Source organism: Neofelis nebulosa, chromosome 10 (assembly GCF_028018385.1).
Source record: "Neofelis nebulosa isolate mNeoNeb1 chromosome 10, mNeoNeb1.pri, whole genome shotgun sequence".
Classification (NCBI taxonomy): domain Eukaryota; kingdom Metazoa; phylum Chordata; class Mammalia; order Carnivora; family Felidae; genus Neofelis; species Neofelis nebulosa.
The window spans coordinates 20,633,322-20,650,747 of record NC_080791.1 but is presented as its reverse complement, the minus strand read 5'-3'; the positions used below and the strand labels follow the sequence as shown (position 1 = coordinate 20,650,747).

The 17,426-nt window shown below is 49.7% G+C and overlaps 1 protein-coding gene across 5 annotated transcripts; it reads left to right on the top strand.

Annotated features, from left to right (window-relative positions):
* Positions 1-411: 411 nt before the first annotated feature.
* Positions 412-16,671, top strand: ZNF202 (zinc finger protein 202). 5 transcript variants are annotated; one of them, XM_058687128.1, is made up of 7 exons: positions 412-522; positions 10,316-10,822; positions 11,539-11,749; positions 12,113-12,201; positions 13,137-13,266; positions 13,818-13,937; positions 14,471-16,671. In XM_058687128.1, the coding sequence occupies exons 2-7, from the start codon at positions 10,421-10,423 to the stop codon at positions 15,463-15,465; spliced, it is 1,947 nt and encodes a 648-aa protein (XP_058543111.1). In that variant the 5' UTR covers positions 412-522; positions 10,316-10,420; the 3' UTR covers positions 15,466-16,671. The 5 variants fall into 5 exon arrangements, with proteins under 5 accessions (XP_058543111.1, XP_058543110.1, XP_058543112.1 ...); XM_058687127.1 differs by lacking the exon at positions 412-522 and adding an exon at positions 649-5,682; XM_058687129.1 differs by lacking the exon at positions 412-522 and adding an exon at positions 6,013-8,713.
* Positions 16,672-17,426: the final 755 nt, after the last annotated feature.

Here is a 17,426-nt window from a genome sequence, read left to right as displayed (position 1 = left end):
GCAAGGGAATGGTTACACCCATTTTAGATGGACCCTGAGCTTCGGAGAGGTGGAAGGGTTTGCCGGAGGCCCCACAAATGGTGGCCAGCGCAGGAGCCAAACTCAAAACTGCTGTTAGCAACCGTGCTTCGCGGACAATCAAGAAAAACGAGTAGACGCATAGACGCCAAAATCAAAGCAAAGATCAAAAACAGAGAAAAGCCTGCGTGTGTGCAAACCGAGGGCTGCGGGCCGCAGGAGCGGGGCGCGCGGGCGGAAGGGGTCCGGCCCCAGGCTTTCCCCCGCGACTCTCTGGGTCTCTTCCTGCGCGGCGCCCACAGAGACACCAAACCTCCCGGCGCCTAGAAGGGCTCCAGCCGCGAGGAGGCGGGGCCAAGCGCAGCTTCCGGTTCCGGGCGCAAAGGCCCCACGTGTTCCGACCCGCCAGGCCCCGCGCGGCTCGGATCCGGCGGCGCTGCTTCGGCCGGGAGTGGGTGGGGGAGAAGCCGGGGCAGGGGAGGAGCCGCCGGAGCAGTCGGAGCCGTGAGTGCTGAGGGGCTGGGCCGGGCCGGGCCGGGCCCGATCGCGCTGAGCCGGGCTGGGCAGGGCGGGGAAGAGAGGGAGAGGTCGGAGACCCCGCCCCCCCCCCCCCCCCCCGAGTCTGGGGAAATCGCACTGTCCTGGAGAAGGGGCGGCGGCAGTATAGTGAGGGGGCCGAGGCGTAGTGGTCCCCGGGGCTCCTGGTGGCAGGAGCGAGAACCTCCGGGGACGCGGATGGCGCTTTGGGCTTCTTTCGGTGCAGCCACCGCCCTCCGCCCCCTCCTGAGGCCTGCAGAAACGTAGTTAGTTCGTACCTCCCATTGCTTCCGCGCCAACTGGCCCCCCGGAACCGAGGGAGGAGTGGTCTAGGCCCCTTTAGTTCCCGTAGCTTTTTCTCACCCAGTCTTTCAGATTGTTAGAGGCCCCCCCACAGCACCCCCCGGCAGGCTCCTGGCCCGGGCAAGCCCCATCTCTTTCCACCACCAACCCCCGCCCCCCCACACACACATACACACACACACATACACACACACACACACACACTCACCCATGATCTTATCACCCTTGGACATCGTCTGGCTTGTGGCTTTTCAGCCCCCACTGTGACCGACCCCAAGCTTCCCCTCAAGCTAGTAGCTTGTGTCTCCACTTGCAACTTCCCTGCCCCCAACCCCTAACAGCCAGTTTTGACACTTCTGAACACCACCGTTACCCTCCGCAGGAGTACATAGGCCTCTGCTGCTTGTCCGGTTTGACCAAAAGTTTGTTAGTTTGTATGCCATGGATCCGCCCTCTCAGGTGTAAGGCGAATTTTTGTTTTTCTGGGCGTTAGATATTCTTGTGTCCCAGGCGCTTTGATTTCCTTGTCTGTCATGGGTAGGCTCCTAACCTTAGCGGTTTTTTGACCACCTGGGTCCTGGAGAGCACTGCCACATCCAGGCTCTCCCTTGGAAGTTAGGGTTAGAACTGTTACTCTTTCTCTGTCCACACTTGGCAGGTGACACTCAGGGCAGCCTTACTCAGGAGCCACAGAAAGCTAGTGGAGTCCTCCTTCTCCCCCCACCTTCTCTCCCAAGTTGCCCCATGGGCCTTGATCCAGAAAGCCACTTCAGAAAGGCTGTGAGGAAGGCACTGGGAGGCATGTTGGTGGGAAGTATGTGTCAGCCAAGCAGTTAGGGTTTAGGGTTTGGGGCCATTTGTTTTGGGTAACTTTCTGCTGGGACTCTTCTAGCGTCAGAGGGAGGAAGGGGATATTTCCTCTTTGGACCAGATACCTGGGATTCATCATCTTTCCCCCCCTTTCTCCTCCAGCTATACCCCTTTTGCACTCTTAAGCACTATTTTGCAGTAGACAGTCATTTCAAGGGCACAGCAAGGTTTACATGATGTGAGGGACTCTTGGGTGTTACAAGCGGTACAGATGAGGTAAGTTACAGGTTTACAACATTTTTTCCCAGTTAATTTGGCACAGGCAGAAAACAACAGTCCTAGGCTCTTTTGGCTTTTGCAAACCCTCCTTTAAATTTGGCCAGCACTGGAAAAGTTGGATCCTTTCTGCTTGAACCTCAGCTTTACTTCCTTTGCCTTAGGTACCGGCTCTCAAACCTATCAGGCGTCTTAAGCACCTGAAGGGAGGGTCTGTTGAACAGATGGCCCCCACAGTTTCTGATCATAGGGCGGGGCCAGGGCTTGAAAATTTGCACATTTCGGACAAGTTTTTAGGTGTTTGTGCTGCTGGTTTGGGTTTCTCAAACTGAGCACCGCTGCCCTTGGCCAATCTTCACATAAGCGGTGCAGTGGTTTGGGCGATCAAAAGACCTGTGTGTTTACCTTCTGCACTAGAAGCTAGTAATATGATCTTGTGTGGATAACTTAACCACTGAGTTCTTTCGTTTTTAAAATTAAGAATGTGAGCTTAAAAAAAAAACAAAAAACCTCCAAATGCTAGTTATCTTATGCCAACTGGAAGATGAAATATTGATGAGTTTTTCCCTTGATTTTCTTAATTCTCTTGTTAGGAGCTTCCATATAGCTTGTATCCATATTTAGGTTTTTGCTGTGAGTCGCTAGTGCGCTGAAGTCCTGCTATACCTTAACTGCTTATTAAATTCTCTAAGGTCAGAGCCAGTGTTTTTCTCGTCTTTCTCTGCCCTGCACCTTGAGTTGTGTGGGATGCACCATTGATGCTCAGTAGATACTTGGAGAATGGATAACCCCATCCCCTACTCTCTTTTCCCTTTGAAGAGGTTTCTCTCCACTAGTCCTGTGCCACATAGTAAAGCAGTATATGGCTATGCCACCTGATTCGCCCGGGAGATTGGGATTAATGTCAATGCCAAATTCCTGTAACTGTCCCTATGAGTGGTTTATTACTCAGAAGCCCCGGCACCCGTTGATTCTGAATTTTAGTGCATCTGTATCCATGTTGGAGTAAGAGAAATAGCTTAATAAAATTCAGCAGCTGTTTATTGAGTACCTTTTCTGCCAAGCCTTTGACAAAGTGTTAGGCACTTGGAATATAAAAAGGAATAAAGAGGTCCTTGCCCTCTGGGACAGGGCTCACAGCGGGGAGGTAAAGACACTAAACTGTGTCCACAGCAAGAATGCCATTCTGGGATTCCTTCTACTTTGGACCTTCTACTTTGATTTAATCTTCGGTGGAAGCCTGCTACTCCTCCAGTTCCTCTGGTCTGGCAGGCGTGGGTCCCATCTTTCACCATCTCGTCATAAGCAAGGGAGCCTTGGGCAATGCCAGAAGGAAGTCCTCTAGATACAAAGCAAAGGGTCTTTTGACAGAGTATCAGTTACAAAACTAAAAGCATAATAACATGATTTTTGAATTGACTGTTCTGAATTACCCATATTTACTCCTCAGGCCAAAAGCCCTATTTATAAAATATATTATCCTGTTATTTTTCATTAAATAATGGTTCCTCTCACTGCCTGTGTGATGGGCATTGACCATGTTTATTATAGGAATGAATTGGATACAGCTAGTTTAACCCTGGCTGCCCCCCCTCATCAGGGTGGGTGTCAGGTATGATGACTGCCCTTTTCCCACTTCAGATTAGTTTGTGATTTTTTTATTTTTAGATTTATTTATTTATTTATTTATTTATTTATTTATTTATTTATTTTTGAGAGAGGCAGAGACGGGGGGAGGGGTAGAGAGAGAGAATCCCAAGCAGGCACTGCACTGTTAGTACAGAGCCTGTGGGGCTTGAACCCACAAAACGGAGATGGTGACCTGAGCCAAAACCAAGAGTCAGATGCTTAACTGACTGAGCCACCCAGGCGCCCTCGTGATGTTCTGTTTTAAACCGAAGCATATAGATTGACCTGCATTATTAAAGCCACTAACCACCTCTAGGTAACCCTTAAGGTTAAAAAGCCTCGGGGTGCCTGGGTGGCCCAGTCAGTTGATCGTCTGACTTCGGCTCAGGTCATGATCTTGCAGTCCGTGAGTTCGAGCCCCGCGTCTGGCCCTGTGCTGACAGCTTGGAGCCTGGAGCCTGCTTTGAATTCTGTGTCTCCCTCTCTCTCTACCCCTCTCCCACTTATGTCCTGTCTCTCTCTCTCTCTCTCTCTCTCTCTCTTTCTCTCTCTCTGTGTCAAAAATAAATAAACATTAAGAAAAATTTAAATATAAAAACTTAGCTTCATGGTGGAGGCTCACCACTGTCATGATGGCCAGCTCCTCAATTGTGGACTCTTAAAATCTGTTTTTGGCCTTTAGCCCATCTGAACTCTCCAATAAATCCCTTTCACCATCTTAGGCTAATACTCTGTGGCCCACGTATTCAATAAAGAAGCCGTATATCCTCGTTCTTCTCCAAGCCCCTCTGTCACCATCCGGAAGCACGATGGTTTCTCAAAAGATGACCCAGCTCTCTGCCCTTAGGTGGAGAATCATTCCCATTTTCAGGATGACGCATCTTGAGGAGGTGGAACACAGATCACCCACCTCCAAAGACAGAGCAGCCAGCGGCCCAACACTGCCCCTGGGCCTGTAGGAAACATTTTCATTAAAAATAAAGTGAATTGCTATGGTATTTATAGCTATATTTTACATTATTTGTGTTTACATCCATCGACTCTCGATGACATGTTTCCACCCACTCTATACCTTGATCCTAACTAACCACAAGGTCTGTAGAATTTCAGGGCAGAAGATGTTCACATCTTAGCTTCCACTGGTTTCCCTGTACCACCCACTGCCACTGACTTGTTTGGCTTTGTTTCTTCCTATCTTCTCCTTCACTCCGACTCATGCTGTATCTTTGAAACCCATTGCAGTAAGCTTTGAGCCACTTCTCTCCTTGCTACTCAGATATATTATGCTGAAGGAAAGAAATATTTAAATGGCAAAAATATTAAAAATTTTTAATGTTTATTTTTGAGAGCGAGAGAAACGGAACACAAGCAGGGGAGGGGCAGAGATAGGGAGACACAGAATCTGAAGCAGGCTCCAGGCTCTGAGCTGTCAGCACAGAGCCCGATGCGGGGCTTGAACCCACAAACCGTGAGATCATGACCTGAGCCGAAGTCGGGCACTTAGCCAACTGAGCCACCCAGGCACCCCTAAATGGCAAAAATATTTAAAAAGAAATCGTTTTTAAACGTGGTTTGAAGCATATTGCTCACGATGCATTAGAAGGCCAAAAGTCCATGAATGCGTTCCCTTTCATTACTTTGGCCTTCTGGGTTAAATTTTCAAGGAACTTAGCAGGTGTATTAACTGGGCTTGCCCCAAATTGCCTCCTCCCAGTTACAGGGAGGAGACAGGACTGTGACATTGGTAAGTAGAAGCACTGATCAGTAGAGAACCTGTCTTTGAGTTTCCATCCCATCTGTGTTCCAAGGATCTTATTTAATCTTAGCTTGTAAGTCTTTCAAAACAAGGACTCCTTATAATACTTTACTTTTTATTTATTTATTTTTTTTGTTCGTTTATTTTGGAGAGAGAGACAGCGCAAGTGGGGAAGGGGCAGAGAGAGAGGGAGACAACACAATCTGAAGCAGGCTCCGGGCTCAGCTGTCAGCACAGAGCCCGACGCGGGGCTCGAACCCCCGAACCATGAGATCATGAGCCAAGCTGAAGTCGGACGCTTAACCGACTGAGCCACCCAGGTGCCCCTATAACACCTTACTTTTGATATAATGGTAAACAGACCAAGATTTTTCCTGTGCATTTAAAAATTTTTTTGGAATTATGAAATAAAGGACTGTTTGCTTGTTCAACGTTTAAATCTTGCCTTCTTCACAAAATGATTTAAAGCAATTTGAAGGAAAGAGAACAAAATATATTGAACATTTACTCTGTCCTGGGCTCTGTGCTGAAGTGATTCTATATGTAACTTCATTTACTCCTTAAAACAACCATGTAAAGTAGATAGTATTAGCCACATTTTGAAATTGAGACCAAGACTTAGGGAGTATCACATGGCCAGTGATACTTATATGGAAAGCACGGACAATTGTATATAGGACAATTGGCAATAAAAGATCATCTTTTCAGTAGAAGGATCATACTAGATAATCTTTAGTTTTAAACAAGAATACAGCATTAGCACAGGGCAGTTAACAAATGTTATTAGTTGATTTCTATTCTAGAACAATAGGAGCAGTGGCATGGTCTGGCTCGGCCCAGAGAGCAGACATAACCAGTTTTCCAGGTTATAGGCCAGCATTAGGGTAAAAAATAAGAATGGCAACAGGAGGGGAAATAGGGGTCTGCTAAATACGATCATTTGAACCTCTCTGATCACTACTTCTGAAGACTATTTGCCGATAAATGAGTATTTCTCTATTAAGTAGATACTATATGACCACAAGCCTTGTCATTTAGGGTCCAGAAAGATCTCCTGAAGCAGTAACATTGTAAGGTAGGGAACCAGATGTCCCTTCATTGCCTACCGTTTTCTGTTGTCAATAGAATGGAGTTAAAGCCTTCAGTGGCACGTGACTCATTTAGATAAGGGACATAGGTATTGTACCAAAGATTGGAGAGAGCGCTTTCCTTTTCCACATCTCCCCAGTCCCACTCCCTATACCCCAGAAACGTACTCAAGAGACTGTGTCATGGAGCCTGCCCAGCCCTAGGCTTGTGAAGCTCTTCTGCAGACATTGTTTCAGAGCCTTCAGGAACCAAGCTTTGCTCTTCCTGGTCTGGCTTCTGTCTATATAGTCCTGTTCGCTTTTTATAGGTCATCGCGGAGCCCTTCCAAGGACAGACTTTGAGGGAAGGTATTAGAAAAGCAAGGGCAATAAACTGCAAGGCCGACTGGGCAGTGTAGCATATCCTACGAACTGCAGAATAAAATAGTGTCCATTTTCTGTTTGTGATAAGGACACTTGACATTTGCACAGCACATTTTAGTTCATAAGCTCCCAGAGCTCAGCTAATCCTGGGAGTTAGGAAAGCAGTTCCTGCAGCAGGCTCTCCCCTTTACGAGGGCTCTTGTGTGTGTCATCTCACGAAGCCCTCAGAGCTGCTCCAGTCACTTGACCATGTGGGGCTGGGACGCGCATCTTTCCACAGCACCGCCTGCCTCCCATTCCTTCCCATCCCTTGCCCCTTGACTTCTCTTCCTTCATCCCGCTGTTGCCGATCCGTTTGCCTTCATCAATTTCTAAGCTGCCAAAGTAAATCCAAAACAAGCAATGGAAACATCAATTCCTGATTTCTGAAGAGCATTTAAAGACAGGTTTTATGTGGCGCTGTTCCGTTCCTTTTTCTTGGTGGAGAGTACCGCCCTGTGAGAGCAGGAATGCTTCTTTCCATGCGGACTTGGTAGAATCCATAGACAATCTGTTGTAGCTATTGCCACGTGGAAACAAGGAGAGCTTCCTAGTCTGCCTCCCTGGGCATGGATTCTTGGACTCTGAAGATAATAGAGATCCCTTCGTTAAGCCAAAGACCATCAATTCCATCTTCTCTCAGGACTCCCAAAGAAAATAATCTTACTGAAGAGGGGCATAGAATTTTAAAAAACTACAAGCCCCGTAGAGAACCGACCACCATGAGGTAGACAGATTCAGTTGGTAGGAAAATTACCACGTAAAGATGTAGAAATTATGGGCCTGCCTAGAACAGGCTATGAAAATCTGTAGTGGATGTTTGAAGATCATGGACGTGAAGTAAAAGCACAAATGAATGAAAAGCTATTTGAGCCTGAGATAATAAGTAATGTCATTGAAGTGAAACTCCATTTAATGGGCAGCATGACATTAGACCCAGCTGTTAACAGTGGATTGTTCACTGAGACTTGTAATGAAGCCCAAAAAGACTAGAAAATGAAGAATCCCTCAGGTTGCATGTGGAGAGTGGTCTGGAGGGGGCAGGACCAGGAACACTGGTAAAACTTGAAGCAAGTTGTTCATTGCTTAACAAGTGCGTGTTAAGTGCCAGTGTGGTGTAGGAGAGGGTTATGTTCAGAAGGTCCTGTTAATACTTTTTTCAGTGGCTCAGAATGGCTCAACCAGGGGAGTGACAGCGGACGGGAGAGATGAATTTGAAAGGCATTTAGAAGGTGGGATTAGCGAGATTGATGAATAAGAAAGTGGAGGGGAAGGTGGACTCTTCCTGACAAAAAGTAGGACGAAAAGTTTGTGAGGTGGAGGTTTATTTCTTTAAATGCGCTTACTGAGCGCTTCGTTACGTGTGTTGGAGACTGATGGAGAACAGTCCCTGACTTCAAGGCGTGACATCGGGAGGACAGACACTGGCTGTATGATACCACCGCCAGCGTGTTAGAGCTGTGCCCAGTTTGCTGTAGAAGCACAGTGGTTTCCACCTGTTTTCAGGATAGGGGGAATGGGATCAAAGGAAACCTCTCAGAACGCATAAAGCATGAGCTGTCTCCTAAGCGGTTTAACCCAATGAAGGGTAAAGAATCGCAAGGAACATGTTCTCAAGCCAAAGCGCAGAGGGCTTTTGGTGCTTCCCACGCACGCACAAAGTGTGTGTCTGTGTGAGGAGGGCAGAAGGAATAACAAGATGAAAGTCAGCCTGATATGTAATACTTAGAAGTCTGTCTGTCACTTACAAGGCAAGGAAGAATGACTAAAGATTTTAAATAGGGAGGGGACGGGACCACGTTTGTCAAGAGTGCCAGTCACTCTTGAGAGCCCGTCAGTGCTAACTTGAAGGTAACCAATCCGGAGGCAGTTGGAGCAATGCAGACAAGGACCGGTAAGTACCCAAAGTGTGAATCACGGGAATGAGGAAGAGGGGAGCGCACCCTGCAGCCCCAGGGGAGCAGCCTTCCTGCAGACATGGTGGCCTGAAGAGACCCCCCCCCCTTTCAGGAGATGAGCGGTGCACCCTTTTCAGTCCGTGAGACACAGAAAAGGGTAGGATATGAGGCTTGAAAAACCAGCTGAGGGCTGGCGGTGAAGAGCTTCACGTGCCGTGCCAAGGATTTTAGAGCTGATCTACCCGACAGAAGTGTTTTCAAATGTGAGCAGTGCGGTTGGGACTACAATTTAGAAAGATAATAGTTAACATTGGGGTGCCTCCGCTCATCCAAGCCCTTCACAGCTTGGGGTACGTTTAACCCTCGTCGTCGCGCTGTCGGATGGATGCCATTCTTCCCTCCGAGCCGTGAATGGAAACAGGCAGAAGGAACGTAGGAACTGAACGGTGGCCTCACCCCTGGGAAACGGTAGAGCCCGGATTTAAACCCTGGCAGTCTGACGCCAGGGCCCTCGCTCCTTACCTTACACACCCTAGATGTTTTCTCGGCCGCGAGGCACATCAGAACTTCGTGTGCCGTTTCTAAAGATAACGGTTGCCTCAGTCGACTAAATCAAAGTATCCAGAAGAGTGATGGTGTGATACTTGTTTTGCAAAAAGCTCCACCATAATTACGCTGCACTTTACTCCTGGTCCAGCACTGCAGGGATCCCAGTTGGGGAGTTCTGGCAGGAGTCCAGGGGAGAGCGGAGGGCCCAAACCAAAGCAGTCTGTGGGAAAGAGGAGGAGGAAATAGATCTAAGAGGCTTAAGAGGGAGAACTGGTTTAATGAGCTGTAAGCAATGGGGAAGAGTCAGAGTGGAGTCCAAAGGTCACAAAGTTGAGTGTTTACCTTAAGAAGTGACGATCGCAGCCGAGACAGGATCCCGGCAAGAGAGGTCGATTTGGGAGCACGCGTGACAAATTCAGTTTTGAACACCTGGGTCTGGAGGTCTTCCATGAAGACGCCTTGATAAGGGGAAGGGTGCTTTTGGGAGTGCCTCTGTGCCAGCCACTGGGCAAGTGGCTTTCCTCGCTGTTGCCTCATGCGGTCTGCCCCTCTAGTCGCCGAGAGTCCCCCCACTGTTCAGCGGCATTAATACCAAGCGAGTCCGTGCAAAATGAACCTTCATAAAGGCCTCCCCATCTGTTTTAGCCTGGCTGAGGTGTCTCTTCTCAGACTATACATCCTGGTGCGTACGTAAACGTGTGTGTAACACGGATGGTGGGCAGTATACCTGTTCCAGCGGGTGATTAACCGTGTCCTTTGTCCTCGCCGGCTCACGGGTTTCATGAAGTAGAGATGCCTTTTTTTCTATTTCTCTGTCTGTGGGGTGTGAGCCTGGCCTGGGAAAAGGGGTAAGAGAACATACCTTCAGGCATAGATCGTCTTATTTCAACCAAATCTATTTAGGGCTGATGGCTGTGAAGACGAGGGGCAGGGGATTTAATAGTTTGAGGAGGTGTGGTGCGTGCAGGGTTATGGTTGAACTCAGAAGCGTTGTCCCTGTGTGTGATCTCATGCTTATATGGTTGTCTGTCTCTCCTTCTCTGCCCCAGGTCCCTTGGGAGAAACTCCTTGAGGTGCCCAGGCTGAGACGGGGGGGTAATGACACTGTGAGCTCTAGATGGTGTGAGACCCCTCCGCACCCCCAGAGCCGAACAATGGCTACAGCCTTGGAACCAGAGGACCAGGATCTTTGGGAAGAAGAGGGAATCCTGATGGTGAAATTGGAAGACGATTTCACCTGTAGGCCAGAGTCTGTCTTACAGAGAGATGACCCTGTGCTTGAGACCTCACACCAGAACTTCCGGCGCTTCCGCTACCAGGAAGCAGCAAGCCCTCGAGAAGCTCTCATTCGGCTGCGAGAACTTTGTCATCAGTGGCTGAGGCCGGAAAGGCGGACGAAGGAGCAGATCTTAGAGCTGCTTGTGCTGGAACAGTTCCTTACCGTCCTGCCCGGAGAACTACAGAGCTGGGTGCGGGGCCAGCGGCCAGAGAGTGGCGAGGAGGCCGTGACGCTGGTGGAGGGTTTGCAGAAACAACCCAGGAGACCAAGGCGGTGGGTGAGGAGGGGGAGTCCTGATCTGTGTGATGTGGAGGGGGACTTTTGCTGGAAGGATGGATTTGGGGGCAGGGCATACAGGGCCCCCATAATTTACCCTTTAAAACTAATTGGCTCTGCTTGTGGGTTGCACCTGCATCTGTATGGGGCAGAGTGTGTGTATGCTGTGTGTGTTCGTGTGTTTGTGTGTGTGAGTGAGTGAGTGAGTGTGTCTTTCTGGTTTTTGAAACGCCTGCCTTGGGACCACCTTAGAGACCTCAGCACCCAAGGATCGTAAGGCTTTGGTTTTCCTTTCTGTGAATGTCAAACCTCCAGTTCCTGAGGAGGCCAATTTTGTGACTTCCTCAGAGGTTCTCCTAGATGCTCGGTCACAGGGGCCCCCTCTCTTCCCAGGACAATAAGAGAGGGAAACAAACAGCAAGAAAGCTGCAGGTGGGAGAGGTGGGGATGGGAAGGACGGGCACCTCAGAGCCCTGGGTGACAAAGGCAGGCTTGAGGGAACTGAGCAAGCGGTGCAGTGTCCAAATGTCCCTGCTTTGTCCTGGTGAGGGTAGCCTTCGACAGCCCTTGCATGCCCCAGCGGGACTGGAGCATCTCCTCCTCCTCTGGGACCCTCTGGGAGTTTTTCTGTTGGCAGCTTCTCCTAAAATAAGCCCTGATGACAACTGAGACTTTCCTCTGGACTCCATGCTGACTGGAAATTGGAATCCTTCCCAGGTGACTGTCCATGTTCATGGGCAGGAAGTCCTGTCAGAGGAGACGGTGCATCCAGGAGCAGAGCCCGAATCACCTAACGAGCTGCAGAACGCTGTGCAGACCTCAACTCCTGAGGAGTCCCACGAGGAAACCACGCAGAGCCCAGACCTGGGGCCACCGGAAGAGCCGAGCGTGTGCCACGAACTGGAATTTCAGCCCCTGCAGCAGAGCGGTGGGAAGCCTCAGCAGAAAGGGGGCATTGTGGCGGGCAGAGTGCGGGAAGGGCGCTATTTCCCCTCTACTGAGGAGGCTAGGTAGAGCATCGTGGGAATAAATCACAGAATCCGGGGCGTTGAGGGGAGACCGTACTAGTTAGAGTCCCCCAGAAAACAGAGCCGAGCTGAAATGGCAGTATTCTTGGTGGTTCTCTTGGCCTGCCAGTGGTGTTCCAGGTGGCGGCATTGGGATGACCCGAGCTGCCCTTAGGCCAGTTTCTGGATTCCCACCAGAGATGATGAGAGCTGCCTGCCAGTTATTGGGAGGGGGGCGGGGGGGGGGCTGCCTATTGCTGATCGCCGCCGCCTTTTCTTCTCAGAGGTTCCAGTGCCACAGGGCCCAGACCTTCCTGAAGAGAGGAGCCCTGGAAACCCAGAGATGGTTGCCTTTCTTACTGCTCTCTCACAGGTGTGCTCTCGTTTCCCTCTGTGCCACACAGAATTTGAAGAAGCAGCAGGCATTAGCTCACACCTCAGCACCCTCAGGTCAGGCAGGACGCCCGTTCCCGCTCTCCTTGTCAGTTTAAGCTCTCGGTTCTAGATGTGTCTGCGGCGGGAGGAGCTGCATGTGACGAGATAAATCATAATTGTCGCGGCCAGCCCGTCAGGCTCCAGAGCCTCTTTATTTGCCGCCGCCCAGAGAGAGGGACTAACCGAATGCGATTATTTTGGAATACTCCAGCACACCTTGAGTGAGTTGCTGACTGAGGGCTTGTTTTTGTTTTCTCAGGAGTAAACTTGGTAGTCGTTTGTCAGAATGGCCACTGTGCTGCAGAAATGATTTCTGAACTTGTGTGGAATCCCCTTCCTGGGACCGCATTCGGTCAGGCCGTGGCCTGTGCGGAGCTGTCACCGTGGCCACGCTGTGAGGCTGGAGAGAAAAGCCGTAGCGTTCACCCGTGGTCGCAGATCGTAGCCTAGCTGCAGGAAGGGGTCCCGCGCGTGCTGGGTCGACTGTGTGAACGATAGGGGTGCCCAGAGGAGGTCGGTCAGGGAAAGCTTTCTAGAAAAGGTGAATTCTTGCAGAAATGTAGGTGGCACGAAAGCCTCAAATAGGGAGTTAATGATGACTTTGAAGACTTCTCCTGTATTTTAACCAATATGCTCCTGAAGAAGAGCAGAGGCTGGCCCTTAGAGAAAGCAGGGGGACCGGAGGGCACAGAGCAGGGCCCATGCAAAAGTAGGAAGTCGGGGAGCAGCAGCCGAGGATGACACGGATTTCCTGAAAGGGAGCCCAGAGTCCCGCGAGAGTCCCTTTTGTCTCCTGGCATAACCTTCACCCCAGGAATGAAATAGGAGGCTCCAGGAAGCATCCCGTTTTCACTGAAGCCTGTGTCATTTCAGGGATTGGTAACTTTCAAGGACGTGGCTGTGTGCTTCTCCCAGGACCAGTGGAGCGATATGGATCCAACACAGAAAGAGTTCTATGGAGAATATGTCTTGGAGGAAGACTGTGGAATTGTGGTCTCTTTGTGTAAGGAATTTCAAGTGTTTCTAGAGGGTTCTGAGCACAGAAGTCTTTCCCTGTTGGAAATTACAAGGAGGAGGGTGCGGGGGGACAGGGTGGGTCTTAGACCCTAGACCGGATGCATCACTTTTCTCTTACGCCTCCCCCACCGATGAGATTGAAGGATTAGCTAAGGAAGATGGTATCTTTCAAGTTCAAGGGAGGAGAAGAGGCTTAGAAAGTGGTTGGAAACTTGTAACAAGAAAATAAAATGACAACATGACAGCTCTAGTCTATTTGAGGCAGCGTGTGAGTTTTGAAGCCAGCAGTAGAAGGGTGATCTGCTTACTTGAATGCGGGGAAGGAGAGAGCATTAGCAGTCGTACGACTATTGAGTTGCAGGTGAAGGGCAAGAAATGTGCAGGATTTGGTGAGAGGTGCTCAAGCTAAAAGACCAGCTGTGGCCCACTGATCAGGCTGTACGCTTGTTCTATAGTCTACCCAGCAGAAGAGGTCTGCTCTTAGCGCAGGGCATTGCTGAACCGATCGTAATGTCCCGCTTTCCCTCTCTTGAGCAGCGTTTCCAATCCCCAGACTAGATGAGATCTCCCACGTTAGAGAGGAAGAGCCTTTGGTCCCAGATATCCCAGAGCCTCAAGAGCCTCAAGAGCCAGAAATCCTGAGTTTTACCTACACAGGTGAGGAACGACAAAAGGAATCTCTCCCTGCAGAGCTGGCAGTCCCCTTCCCCCTCTGGGGCACCCCCCCCATTGGTTCTTCCAACCTGTTGGCCATTCCCCCCGTCTGCCTCTGAATGCCAGATTCTGTCCTCACCCTTCTCTTTCCCCTCCCGTCATTCGTGTGAGGGATATGTCGTGCAACGTGGTGAAAGATAAAAAAAAAAAAAAACACGGAACTTTGGAACTGCAGCTCTCGTCATTTACTAAGCAGGTCACTTAAATTCTCGGTCCTCACGTTTCTGAAACGAGGATAATAATCTTTGTCCATACTAAGGCTTGTTGACAGCACGAGATAATCTATCAGAAAGTGCCTGGCACATGACAGAATTCAGCTGACTGGTCATTTCCTTCTTTCCCAGCCTCTACGGTGTGAAATGTGGGCTTCTCTCTCTCTGGTCTCGCCTTCCCAAGACTTTAAAAACCCCGCCATTGCGTAGAAAGCATCGTTAACCTCTGTAATTTCCCCTTTTCGCCTCTCACCCTCTCTACAGGAGACAGGAGTGAAGACGAGGAAGAGTACCTTGAGCAAGAAGATGTAAGTTTGGAGGATATACACAGATCTATTTTGGGAGATCCAGAAATCCACCAGACTCCAGACTGGGAAATAGTCTTTGAGGATGATCCAAGTAGACCTAACGAGAGAAGCTTTGGTACAAATACTTCTCAAGTCAATAGTTTATCGAATCTTCGGGAAACCATGCCTATCTGCCCTCTGTTAGGGAGACACCACGACTGCCCTGTATGTGGAAAAAGTTTCACTTGCAACTCCCACCTTGTTAGACACCTGAGAACTCACACGGGAGAGAAACCATATAAGTGTATGGAGTGTGGGAAAAGTTACACGCGGAGCTCACATCTTGCCAGGCACCAGAAGGTTCACAAAATGGGCACTGCTTATAAATTTCCCCTAAACCGGAAGAATTTGGATGAGACCTCCCCTCTGGTCCAGCCTGAGAGAACTCCTCCCGTTGAGAAACCCTTTAGATGTGACGATTGCGGAAAACACTTCCGCTGGACTTCGGACCTTGTCCGGCATCAGAGGACACACACGGGGGAAAAACCCTTCTTCTGTACTATTTGTGGCAAGAGCTTCAGCCAGAAATCCGTGCTGACGACACACCAAAGAATCCACCTTGGGGGCAAACCCTACCTGTGTGGAGAGTGTGGAGAGGACTTCAGTGACCACAGGCGGTACCTGGCGCACCGGAAGACGCACGCGGCAGAGGAGCTCTACCTCTGTAGCGAGTGCGGGCGGTGCTTCAACCACAGCGCCGCGTTCGCCAAGCACCTCAGGGGACACGCCTCGGTGAGGCCCTGCCGGTGCAACGAATGTGGGAAAAGCTTCAGTCGGAGGGACCACCTCGTCCGGCATCAAAGAACACACACTGGCGAGAAACCATTCACGTGCTCTACCTGCGGAAAGAGCTTCAGCAGGGGCTATCACTTAATCAGGCATCAGAGGACCCACTCAGAAAAGACCTCCTAGCTCGGTTCCCGTGGGAGGAGATGTGCATTCAGCCCTTCCCCGGGGACGGGCTAGGAGAAGCCCTCTCGTCAGCTCAGGGAGACCTCTTCTAGGGAGTCTCCCTGACTTGCCCAGACCTCCATCACCTCTTCCCACAGCTAAATGAAATCCCCCAGGCAGAACCTGTCAACCTTCTTCTACACCTGGAGGAGAGCTTTTGCCCAAAGTACAACCCGGGTGGAGGCTTCTCCTTGACTGGAGGCTCTTGCCTCTACCTCATGGGTATGAAGTAGGAGATTTAGAAGACTTAAGAGGTCGTGGCTATTCTGTTTTACCCAAAATAGGCTGTTGCGTATCCTAAAAGACTGCTTAACAGCCTCAAGTGTGAAGTTGCCCAGGACAACCCTTTAGGTTTGGCAAGGGACCAGCCTCTGGGATTGTGTCCTAACTGGGCTCAAATCTTAAAAGCACACAGCCCGGAACTCAAGGCAGGAGATTTGCATCCTGACGGCTTGGCCACACGCTCACGGGATGACCGTTCAAATATCTCACTGGTTCACTCCTTCACCATGCACTTTCCTTCGATCCTGGGGAGAGCGGGGAGAAGTGTCTGATGGGGGAAAACCTTGAGGCTGTTCCACGTGGACCTTGTCAGGCTGCTCCCTTCCCCAGTGCCAAAACGGTGCCAGGTGCCAGACCCTGCTAGAAAGGAGGACCTAGTCAGAAGCCTCTTTCCCTGTGGGGTGTTTTCCTGTTAGGATTCTCATGCCCAGCCTTACCTACTGTTCTACCAGCCTCGGTCTTGCCCCCAGCACTTCTGCTACAAGTGAGGTGTAACAGTTGGGTGCTGGGGGATTCAGTAAAGCGTAATGAAATCATGAAATCATTTACATTCCCACCCGTGTACAAGCCCACGCATCCTGCCCGCTCTGCGTGGGTTTGTGAAGGGATTTTGGAACAGTTGTCAGCTTACATAGATATTACAATAATTCTAGAATCATGGTTGACTGGGTCACTTCATTTACATGAAGAAAACAAGAAGATTGAGACCAAATTATGGGGGGAGAAAAGTTTTTTTAAAGCTGTTGCTGTTGGCTAAGGCCACCAAGACTATTCTGACACCCAGCCCCTACTATCCCTGCCTTGGTTCTCTGATATCAGGGAAAATTATGAACCCCAGCACCTGGGACCCTGAAGAATTTGCCAGGAGTAAATGGCTTTCATGTATTTGCGTGGTTTGCTTTTTCTTACGTGATTTCATTTTTATGTGATTAAGAACTAAATAGTCGTATCTCATGGCCTAATGGTAGGATCTCTGTTGCCTGATAAAGGTTCCACAGAGATGAGGCTGAATAATTATGAACCTCACCTGCTCTGCTTGTGGGAATGGCAAGGACCGGATAAGCGTCCTCCATAAATGGAGCACAGGGTATGGGATTAAAGCATGAGAAGGGCGATTTGTCTTTTGTGCCTGGTTTCTTCAGCTGTCTCTCAGTCCATTATGTGCCAGTGCGTACAGAGAATACGGGTGTCCTAACAAGGCCATTCTCGTTTAGGTCAGTCATGGTATTCCAACTGACCCGTCTGGTTTTAATACCAGTCAGCCGTTGTCCTGGAACTATACACAAATAAATAAATAAAAGTAACACTGGCAGCCATGTTCCCTGGTTTCTGGAACTTACCATTTTATTCACTTTCCAAAGCTTCAGGGTCCAGATTGTTCTGAATGTCATACATACAAAGAGATCAGGGAGTACAGAATAGTTCGCCATAAGGCTAGAGAAGGCTTGGCGTGGTTAGCAGAACCCCAGGTGGAGTCGGTGCATACTGAGGTAAGATCTGTGCCTGTGGTTTGCAGAAGGCACTCCTATCATGTGCAGACATTTCCGAGCCATAGAGCATTGAAGCACAATTTGTCCTGGGTGGAAAGTCCTAGCCTCCAAAGATAATCTCTCCTAGCTCATACCAGTTATGGGAGTTAA

Coding starts and splice junctions, on each gene's coding strand:
- ZNF202 (XM_058687126.1), top strand. CDS start 10,175: ATGGCTGTGAAGACGAGGGGCAGGGGATTTAATAGTTTGAGGAGGTGT. Junction 12,202..13,136: donor TTCTTACTGCTCTCTCACAG/GTGTGCTCTCGT, acceptor GTGTCATTTCAG/GGATTGGTAACTTTCAAGGA. Junction 13,267..13,817: donor TGGAATTGTGGTCTCTTTGT/GTAAGGAATTTC, acceptor TCTCTTGAGCAG/CGTTTCCAATCCCCAGACTA.